Genomic DNA, 11,171 nt, shown 5'->3' with positions numbered 1-11,171 from the left:
AGCTATTGGCAAATCTAATTTTTTTTTTCTTTCAGGTATTTGACCTCTTTTATGGAACTGCACTCATAAGAAAAATATGCTACTCCCCATGGAAATTTCACAAAATATCACGGAAACAAATCAAAATAAAATAAGGATTTAGGAGACACGATACACAACACATATAATTCAGGCGACGCCACACGCAACGTTACAACTGTCTTCCCAAGAAATCTTGATGGAGTCGTATGGTTCCAATGAATTTTGTTGAGGACATGCGTGAATGTCGTTACTTGAAATTCATTGTGAAACGTTTAGCTTTTCTGTTCCGTGAACAGCGGGCCGACCTTTATTTACAATTTCTTTTTCTTCTACATGGCAATACCCGTATTGTCTGTGTAACAAATCAATTCGGCATGTTAGTTATTAAATAAAAAATTTTGACATATGGTAGTTATGGTATTAGATGAGTGACAGTAGTATACTGATCTTGTGAATCAATTAGCCAATAATTTAAGGTGAACATACAATCGAGAGTTGCATTCGATATCAAAGTTTCTCCAACGTAACACTGTCACATCTTTATTGCGGCAAAGATTTCAAACTGTTCTGCTAACAAAGTTATGTCGTTCAAGGCGGCATGGAGGATGGTAGGGCTGTGTAGCTGAACAGAGGGGAAGAGAAGCATCTTTCGTTGCTGACGAATGTCATAATCAATTATCGTGATCGCAATGATTTGACTAGCACTACCGTTCATCACTAGTATTTTACAACTTCATTAGAACATCTGTCAACGATGGAAACCAAGAAGCACAGAGTATATAAGGTCGTCCTCACCGGAGGTAAGACAACCGCAGTTATGTTTTTAGTTTGAATAAAGACTTGTGGTTTGCGGACATAATTTTTTTTACACTATGTGATACGTTTAGTTCATTAATACGTGGTGGTAATTTTGCAAATCCGCTTACTATGCGACATTTGCGCACACGTTCATAAGGTTCATCCAGCCTTTCGATGTTTCAGGCCCCTGCGGTGGCAAAACTACCGGACAATCACGTCTGTGCACGTTTTTTGAAAATATGGGATGGAAGGTAAGTGATTTGCTCTTTTTCTCATGCGGGAGTGCTTACTGATGAAGTTAGGACTAGTTTAGAAAACTGCGGTCGCTCCCAGTGATAACCTTTGGGAATACATTGCTGTGGAAGTTTGGTTTGGTTATCGTCGCATTAGTTGGTTGTCACCAAGGAAAGGAAAGTTTACTCCTTCAAAATCCTGTAGAATGATAGAAAGTAATAAACAATACAATTACTTCCACACAGATTTATAAAGAATTTCTGAAAAGATTCGCACGTTAGTAGGCAAATCCTCAGTAGTAATGGATCCATTGAGACTTGTGATCTAAGTTGTTAGAGAGCAGATGGTGTAAACAGTGTACGAAAGCAATAATCTGACAGGTTTTTTCCAGATACGGGAAGGGGTATGTTTTAATATTAAAACGTTAAATTCTTGAGTGTATAACATGTTTAGTAAAATAACTTAATTTTTTCCTATCTTCAGGATGAACGTTGCCAAATTAATAAGTACTGGTGTTTAGTAAGTAGGTTGCTAACAAAAAATCAACGGGCTTTCCATATGACAGAAAACAGTTACAAAAATAGATCTGGACTACTTAAACTGGCCCAGAATGAGGAGATTAATAGAGCATCTTGCAGAACAGTAAAGGTTGATTGATATATTGACTAGGGAACATATGGAGGACGTTAAACCATGTGACAGTGACAATATCTATACATTACAAATAAGCATTTCTGCACATCGAACCCTTATTTTTATTTTTATGAAATCTTCTCAAATTTATCGTTTATGTTTACACCCTGTTCTATCAGTTTGCTCTGTTTTAATAGTGTTCATAGCCTATATTGAATGTAATTTGGTACAATGCCTCTCTCTCCATAACTGACCATGTTTAAATGTGTGTGCCCATCCAAATGAAACTTGCAATGAGCAAACTATAACACTAGTTTGCGGTAAGTAAAAACACAAATTGTTTTATATTCATGCTATGCGTGAACTTCATGTGGCATGGCATGGGTCAAGTGAAGTTCGCAGTACTATCCATTAACTTTAATCCATGTTGTGGGGTCAAGACTAATGTTTGATATGAGTCACTTTGGCCAGTGATGTAATGTTAATGGCTGCTGTCACATGTTCCTGTGCATATATTCAGTTCATTACTTAGTAAAGCCAATGAATGTGAAGAGGAAAAATGAAAGAAAATTTAAAAAATAACAGTGGTTTGGTGACAGATTGATTCATCACTTAGCATGAACTACAGGTTAGGCACTAAGATGACAGTTTGAGTTGACAAAGTTGTATTGAACTTTTCAGTCAATTAGTTTGTAATTCATTCACTGATAATGTGTCCTTGAAGTTTTTTGTAAAAGAGACTTTCATTATATCATCATTCGGTAACTGAAGAAATATCTTGTTATGCTTGGGTAGTTAGTCACTTTTATTACACAAACTCTTACACACAGATACAGTTTGGCACTGTGGCAACAAGGAATCGGATATATTCTTTGAGTCTGACATTTTTTATTTTTACTAGTCTGAGTATGAGTGAATATACATCTTTGTCATTACTTTTTTGCATTGACAATTGTCGGTGAATAATAAATCAGTCTTGTGGCACCTTTTGATGCCTGACAAAATTTGGGCAGACACTTAAGTGTGAACTAAGGGTTATGTAGACATAGATTCCCACTTAAACTACTTGCTCTGAACTGTGCTTTGCCACCCTTCTTCACACTAATTCCTATCATGTCAGCAAGTACCAATTCTCCAAATTAACATTGTTGTACAAGTAACCTTTAAATTATAGTTACATCTGAGCAGCTCTCACTGTATTGATGACCTTCGTTCATAAGATGCAATTCTGTCCTGCGATCAAAGTTGTAACTAAAAGTCAGTAACTTTGATGGATTGTGTAGCCATAACTCATATGTCCCTTTTTCAGGTGTGTCTAGAACATATGATAGCATTTGGAAATGAAATGTGGCTAGAAACCAGTTATGAATAATGTTTTGTAGTAGCTGAAGAAGAATTATTCCATATTCATTTGTAGATGGCAATGGACCTGAAAACCTCCATTAAAGTGGACATTTTCTGCTTTCATTTGTCATCCTGTTATACACATAACACAACTGGAACTAGTATGTAACTTTAAAATGTTTGAAGAGTTAAAACTGAAAATGTTGAATGTATGCAGGGCTACCATTGAACATCCTACAAACAATGAGGCATTACATACTATGCAAAAGCTTGGTTTGATCAAGGGTGGGGAAGGAAATAAGTTGTCCTTTTCAAAGGACCATCCTGTCATCTGGCTTACGCAATTTAGGAAATCTGTGGTAAACTAGTCTGGGCACAGTCATAAACACTCTGATCACACATTCATTATGACTGCGGTTGAAGTATACATCCAGCTATCCAGGTGGAGATTTACCAGGGATTTTCTAAAGTGTTGAAGGCAAATGTAAGGCTAGTTCTTTCATCACTTGGGTTTTGTTACATGTCCCAGCATGACACCAGAAATGTTTTTCAACACCATCCATCTGTTGTTCAAACTGTTAAATCCTTACTTTGCTGCTGAATGACATTATGGTGCATTAAAACTGTCTTCATTATTTCTTCCACTAAAAAGTGGGACATACAGGAATGCTCTATACGGTTTGTCAGATTTGTCCACTGATAGAGGAAACATATGACAAATGCCTTGAACAATATGGCCACTGTAACATAATGTTGTTGGCCATTTTTCAGACAGACAAATGTATAGATGAGTGCCACCACAACCAGTTTCTTTTTTTAAATCACATTGATGGCTGTGCCAATTCGCAACCAAACTGTTACTATCCAACTTAACCTATACTTGAGGCTGAGCTACCGAGCAGTGCATCACATCATCACAACCACTCCCCCCCCCCCCCCCCCTTTCATTGGCTTCACCAACCAACAACAAAACTATAAATTTATGCACCAAAAGTGATGGCCAGCAGCCATTAAAACTGTGTCACTGGGTGAAGCCAACTACTCAAACCAGACATTCCTCTTGACCCAAAAAGTGAAGTTATATGGCATGAATGGCTAAGAGACCAAGAAGTGCAGGTTTAGTCATGCAGTTGGAAAGGTTTTCCCTGGCCTTTGCAGCTAGTCACTTTCTCATCATGAAATATGATTCATCTACTACTTTAAATTATGCTGCACTTCCCTCTTTGTACATATCTATATTACAGTTAGGCCTAATTATCATCTGTCTAAAGTGAAATATGGAAGTCATTTTTACTGTTCTTTCATTTAGTATACAATACTTCTTGAAGTACATCATGTCAAAGTGGAAGGTAATGTAAGACTAGCAGCTGATAGGTACTATTATAGGAAAATACATGAAAATTCTTTAGATGAATTAAAGGATTAATTTGTTCAGACTTGAAAATATGTAGATATAGACCTGAGCTTTCTGTATGAAACTGACTTGGTTTACCTTGTGACATAAGGAACATCTTTGAAGAGAGATCAAGGAAATATAGAAAAAAAAACCTTACAATAACAGCACCTAGTGGGAAGAGTATCAGTGACAGAACCTACTTACTATTCATTTAAGTTGTCCTAAAGTTACCCTGTAGGTAATGCAACTTCGTTATTAAAGTTGCATTCTTGGTATTGAACTAATATTGTGATAACTGTATTTCGACACACTTCAAATATAGTTGGTATGTTTTATCCCTATAATATGTCTATTTTCAGCATAAATTTGTAATTGTTGTTATTTAATATTGTGTTTTTAGCTTCCAGAGCTATGTTTATACAACAAAGAAGGGAGTGTTCACATTGTTCAATGTGTAGATAAGCATTTTCATTTTCTATATATAAGTTCAGTTTTACATAAATACATTATATAGTGCTCAGTGGTTGCTAACTTATGAACTGAATATATCACAAAAAATCAGATGTTTCCTCCAAGCAGATCCTCGACAATGTCCTGATCTCCAAGTAGACCAGTCATGCTCTGCCAGAGCATGTCAGTGGTTACTGCAGAGGCACTGGCCACATGCAAGCTCTCCAGTTTGTCTGCTTGGGTTGAATAAGATCTTGACTATCCAACTTATTTAGTGTGCTATTGGTTCTCAACACCCCAACAATATGCACAGACAGCAGCATTTATCTTCCAAAGATTACCCAGAAAGTGATTGAGCTACAGTGGTACGGACCTCTGTGAATTTTTCAGGACACAGTTGTCCCAAGACCTCCCAGAAAGTGAGTTGGGGGGGGGGGGGGGAGGGGGGTGGTGTCGTCTTGCAAATGACGTAACCCTTAGTGAGCACCTACTTATCCTCAGTTCAATGCATCTGTATACGTCCCTGAACATAAAGTGAGGGTAAATAACATATGGAAACAAGAAACGTGGCAGCACAGACACCACCAGTGCACTGTACATGTGCAACATGCTTGGTGCGAAAATCGTAATTTACAGACTGAACACGCAATCTGCTGATACATAATATACACTTACGGATATAAGCAACCAGTTTTCTGTGATGTTTGGAAGCTGTTTATTTGCAAATATTATTTAAGTTGGAAATAACCCACAGCAAGAGCGCTTGGTTGATATTGCATAAGGTCTTTAGTAGTGCTTGGTAAATAACATATTTGTTAAAGCCACTTCTTTTTGACTAGCAGTTTATGCTTTCTGCATCCATAATGGTTTCCTTTATGAAAGAAGCTAATAAGCAATAAGTGACTGAATAGCAGAGAAGCAGGTGGCATGGGAGTCATCAGATGTGTACCACTATGTCGAAAATATTACAGAATTAATAATTAAGTTTTGTTGCCAAAAATTCTTTTTTCGAAAACTCTCTCTTACAAGTGACATACTATTATCTGACAGATTGAAAGATAACTTTCTTCTTTACAATTTCAGGTATTTAGAGTACCAGAAACAGCAACAGTTCTTTTGAGGTATGTAGTTTTTGTTCATTTAAATTTGGTACCTTTCACATTGGTTTGCAATTTTGAACAAATATTGTGCTGATGTTTATGTACCTGTCAATTAATGTCAAAATTTCTTTATCTGTTTTCTAGTGGTGGGATAAAATTCACAGATCTCTCAGCACAAGAGGGTGAGTACAATTGTCAGTAATGTACTTACAATGTGAATGCAGCCTTCTACGCTTTGTCCTTCTCCTTGTCTGTGTGCTCAAAAGTACTGCGGAATGCACTTGCATATATACTAATTCTTGAAGAGAAGAGGACCTTGATACTGATTTACTCGTGTGTGTGTGTGTGTGTGTGTGTGTGTGTGTGTGTGTGTGTGTGTGTGTGTGTGTGTGTGTTCCGAATGCATGGTAAATGTGAAGTGTTGGACTGATTATTGTGATTCACTAACAGTGGTAAATAATTGAGCAAACTGTATTGTACAAAATGTTGAATTATCATTCTGATGGCATTACAGGTAAGGAGCAGTATAAGGGCACAGTAAAGTAATTTGAGACAGAACAGTAAATTGTTAGTGTTGATTAAGATTGTGTTCCTGTTTCACATGCCTGTTGACACGTGTATTAACTGCTGTTGCTCCATTGTATATTTAGCATTTCCTGTTGCGTTGGTCAGCTACAATATTTAAGTCTGTATATTTTATTAGTCGTCATTGTTCTGGTCACAACTCGTTGCTGGAACAAATTGGGTGTGATTGAGACTATTGTTAGTATCTTTTCTAACCAAAGTTTATTTAATATATCTTATGCAGTGGTGTTATCTTTCCAGCGTTGTAGACTTAGTTGCTCTGACACCTGAAGGTCTTAAGATCTTTATCATGGCCTTCTGCACCACTATAATGTTTTAAAACTTTGCTCTCTTAACCCTGTCATAAGCTGTTCTTCATAGCATTTTTAGTCTACAAAACTTTGTTTGGTTCCTATATACTCAAAATTTCTGTTATGTATAGCCGTGTTTCACCAAAGTGAATTTAGTTTCCATGGTCTAACCCAAAGTGTTTGTTGATAACATCTGAAATGAGGAGACATGATGGCTGAGCAGTGTATTTATGTAGCTAAGGACATATTTATGTTTTTGTTTTGATTTGCGGAGAAATATTATGTATTTAATGTACCAATCATACTGCTTGCTAGAGTATAATCAAATTGAATAATCAGAGAAAAACTGTGTGCAGTGGTAGGTAAACACAGGCATGTAATAAATTTGTTTTCATTTATTTTTTCTGCACCTTGGCATTCTTGTTAGTGCATGTCTCCGGACGCAAGTAAACAATGATAAACGAAGCTATTAGCTTCCAAGGTAAAATATGCCATCAACTTTACTCTGAATTGTTTTGAAATAACAATGTACATTTAATATCCACATTCATTGTTTTCACTAACTTACAACCAGTGAGGCCGCTTGCGAGTCTGGAGGTTGGAATAGGCCTGAGGTATTCCTGCCTGTTGTAAGAGGCGACTAAAAGGAGTCCCACATGTTTCAGCCTTTATGTGATGGTCCCCTGTAGGGTTTGACCTCCATTTTTCAAAATTTTTCCAAAGAGCGAACCGACTGGGGAAGGGCGCCTTACATGGTGCATACTGTCAATTGTGCATTGAGATCTTTAGCCCACTGTCTTGTCGCATTGCAGTCCTGCTCATTCTCCATGTCTTTGGGTGAGGACATTTTCCTGGGTGTGGTTTCCACCAAGCACTATGCAATGTCACTTTCTGTGCTGACGATGACCGTGGACTTCTTTGCACCTCATATCCGGCATGGTAACCAGTCAGTTGTGCTGGGGCTGCCATGTGCCCTGTTGGTTGTAGGCCTCTGACAACACAGGAGTCACTATGCCCAGGCCTGCACTGTTAACTCCCCATGTATGGCAAGGACCAGATGCCCATCATCCTGGGGCATCAGGATTCCCAGCAATGGCCATCCTGCCAGGTGGCCTTTGCTGCAGCTGGGTGGTGCCTGTGGACAGGGCCCGTGGTCAGAGTGGGTGGCATCAGGGTGGATGACATGCCATGAAGCGTAGTACGTCATCTCTTGTTGGTGGTCTGCCACAAGCAGTCTCTGTGGGCAAAGTCTAATTTCAATGCTAAGAAATATGACCCCAAGTCATTCCCCTCCCTGGCCACACTATGGGAGGAACGCCAGGCTAAGGACGGCAGTGAAGCTTATTCGCCCCAGGACCTTGTATGTATGAGAGCTGATGGGGAATCTTTCATGTCCATGAAGCCTCAGTTTTTGTGGAGCATTTGGAGGACAAGTTTGGGAAGGTGGAGGGCTTGTCCAAAATATGCTCAGGGTCAGTTTTGATAAAAACAGCATCCTCTGCCCAGTCATGGGCATTACTCGCTTGTGGCAAGTTGGGGATGTTTGTTACCATCACGCCCCATATGAGCTTAAATATAGTCCAAGGTATTACATTCCACAGGGACCTTCTTTTGCAGTCTGGCGACAAGCTGTGTGCCAATTTAGAGCAGCAAGGTGTTCATTTCGTCCAGCACATCCATCGGGGTCAGAGGGATAACCAGGTTGCCACCGGTACTTTAATTTTGGCCTTCGAGGGTGACACATTGCCTGAGAAGGTCAAGGTGATGGTCTACCGCTGTGACGTCAAGCCATACATCCCTCCCACAATGTCGTGTTTTAAGTGCTGGAAGTTCGGCCATTAGTCTTCTCGCTGTACTTCCAGCATCATGTGTTGAGATTGTGGATGTCCATCGCATCCCAATACTCCATGTGCCCCACCTCCCATCTGTCACAGCTGCAGAGAGCATCATTCACCTTGCTCGCTAGACTGCAAGATTTTACAGAAAGAGAGGAAAATCATGGAATATAAGGCCCTGGACCGACTGACCTACACTGATGCTAAGAGGAAATTTGAGCACCAACATCCTGTGGCTATGACCACCTCATACGCCGCCGCTACGAGAACAGTTCCTCAAATTCCTGTTGCCTCTCAGAACTGGGAGACTACTCCTGCCCCATTGATGGTGGGGGACCACTTCCCTTCCTGTTCCTCCCACACCATCTGTTGGTAGTAACACCCCCCCCCCCCCCCCCCAACTATCGGGGATTTCAGTCCCCACTTTTGAGCCAGAGAAGTGTAAGGCTTCTTCACCTTCTCTTGCTAGGGAGGGGTCCCTTGGGTCACACCCTTCCCATGTTTCTGCTAGTGGGAACGGTGACACCTGCCAGTGGCTGAAGAGCCCACAAGCAGCTGGTCATGGGTCTTCACACTCACCCTCAGTCCCAGAGACAGATTCAGTGAAGTTCTCCCAGCCAGGGAAACCCAAGGAACAGTGCGAGAAATTGAAAAAGAAGACCCCCAAGAACAAGGAACTTGTGGTGGCACCCACACCACTGCTACCTACAAGCTCTGTGTCTGAGGATGGGGTGGAGATCTGACATCTGCTGAGGACCTGGATATTGCCAGGCCTTCAAACAAAACGTATATAGACTGCTTAGGCAAAAAGACTGTGGCAGTAGGTGACCCTGAGGTGTAAACTCCCTCATTGAATGTTCCATGCCTTCCCAGTCTCACGATGATGTCATCCTCCAGTGGAATTGTGGCAATTTTTTCCACCACCTGGCTGAGCTACAGCAACTGTTAAGGTTTACACCTGCTTTCTGCATTGCCCTCCAGGAAGCATGGTTCCTGGGAATGCGGACCCCTGCCCTCTGCGGCTATAAGGGATATTACAGGAGCTGTAGCGACTAAAATAGTGTCAGGTTAAGTTTTTGTTTATGTGTTAAACTTAGTCTGTAGTGAAACTGTGCCACTTCAAACCCCTCTTGAAGCTTTGGCTGTCTGAATATGGACGATGCAGGAAATAACTGTCTGCATCCTCCAGGTGGTGCAGTACCCTGAATGTATTTGCTGCACTGATCGATAAACCCTCTAAACCATTCCTGCTTTTGGGAGATTGTAATGCCCATAATCCCTTGTGGGATGGCACCATGCTTACTGGCCAAGGCAGAGATGTCAAAACTCTGCTGTCTCAGTTCGACCTCTGGCTCTTAAATACTGGGGCTGCCACACATTTCATTGTGGCTCATGGTAGTTACTCGGCCATTGATTTATGCATTTGCAGCCCAGGACTTCTCCCATCTATCCACTGGGGAGCACATGACGACCTGTGTGGTAGTGACCACTTCCCCATCTTCCTGTCACTGACCTGGTGTCAGGCCCACAGACTTCTGCCCAGATGGGCTTTAAACAAGGCGGATTAGGAAACTTTCACCTCTGCTGTCACCATTGAATCTCCCCCACATGGGAACATCGATGTGTTGGTTGAGCAGGTGACTACCACAATCGTTTCTGTGGCAGAAAATGCGATCCCTCGATCTTTAGGGTGGCCCCGGTGAAAGACAGTCCCTTGGTAGTCGCCAGAAGTTGCTGAGGTAATTACAGTGTGTCGGCAAGCTGTACAGTGACATAAGCGGCACCCTTCTCGGGGTGTCCTTGGCATTACCATCAATGGTGTGCTATGTACTGATGCAAACGCAATTGCCGAGCACTTTGCTGAGTGCTATGCTCGAGCCTCTGCGTTGGAGCACTACCCACAGTCTTTCGCACCCTCAAACAGCGGATGGAAAGGAAAGTCCTCTTGTTCACTGCACGCCATAGTGAAACCTATAAGGCCCGCATCTACGGAGTGAGAGCTCCTCAGTGCACTTGCACATTGCCCTGACACAGCTCATGGGCTGGCTCGGATCCAGTCAGATGATTAAACATCTCATCTGACTACAAGCGACATCTCATCATCTTCAACAGGATCTGGTGCGATGGCATCTTTCCATCCCAATGGTAGTAGAGCACCATCGTTCTGGTGCTCAGAACTGTTTGAAACCCTCTTGATGTGGATAGCTATTGGCCCATCAGCCTCATCAACGTTGTTTGTAAGCTGCTGTAACGTATGGTGTCGGCAGTTAGTTTGGGTTCTGGACTCAGGTGGCCAGCCTACTGGCTGCATCTCAGGGCGTCTTCCTCCAGGGTCACTCTACCACTGTTAATCTTGTCCCTAAAGTCTGCATCCAAACAGCTTTTTTCAGACGCCAACACCTGGTTGCCGTCTTTTTTTATCTACACAAAGCATATGACACCACCTGGTGACATCATATCCTTGCCACATTATACGAGTGGCGTC

General features: G+C 41.3%; 1 protein-coding gene across 2 annotated transcripts in view; it reads left to right on the top strand.

Moving 5' to 3' along the window:
• The first annotated feature begins 609 nt into the window (after positions 1 to 609).
• Positions 610 to 11,171, top strand: part of LOC126412546 (TRPL translocation defect protein 14) — a 175,876-nt gene continuing 165,314 nt past the window's right edge. For both annotated transcript variants that reach the window (XM_050082200.1, XM_050082195.1), the window contains exons 1-4: positions 610 to 821; positions 1,003 to 1,070; positions 5,960 to 5,997; positions 6,121 to 6,158. In XM_050082200.1, the coding sequence (XP_049938157.1) occupies positions 776 to 821; positions 1,003 to 1,070; positions 5,960 to 5,997; positions 6,121 to 6,158 (190 nt within the window). In that variant the 5' untranslated portion in view covers positions 610 to 775. The remainder of the gene's footprint in view (positions 822 to 1,002; positions 1,071 to 5,959; positions 5,998 to 6,120; positions 6,159 to 11,171) is intronic.

This window comes from Schistocerca serialis, chromosome 1 (genome assembly GCF_023864345.2).
Source record: "Schistocerca serialis cubense isolate TAMUIC-IGC-003099 chromosome 1, iqSchSeri2.2, whole genome shotgun sequence".
NCBI lineage: Eukaryota > Metazoa > Arthropoda > Insecta > Orthoptera > Acrididae > Schistocerca > Schistocerca serialis.
This window is presented reverse-complemented; position numbering and strand designations above follow the sequence as displayed.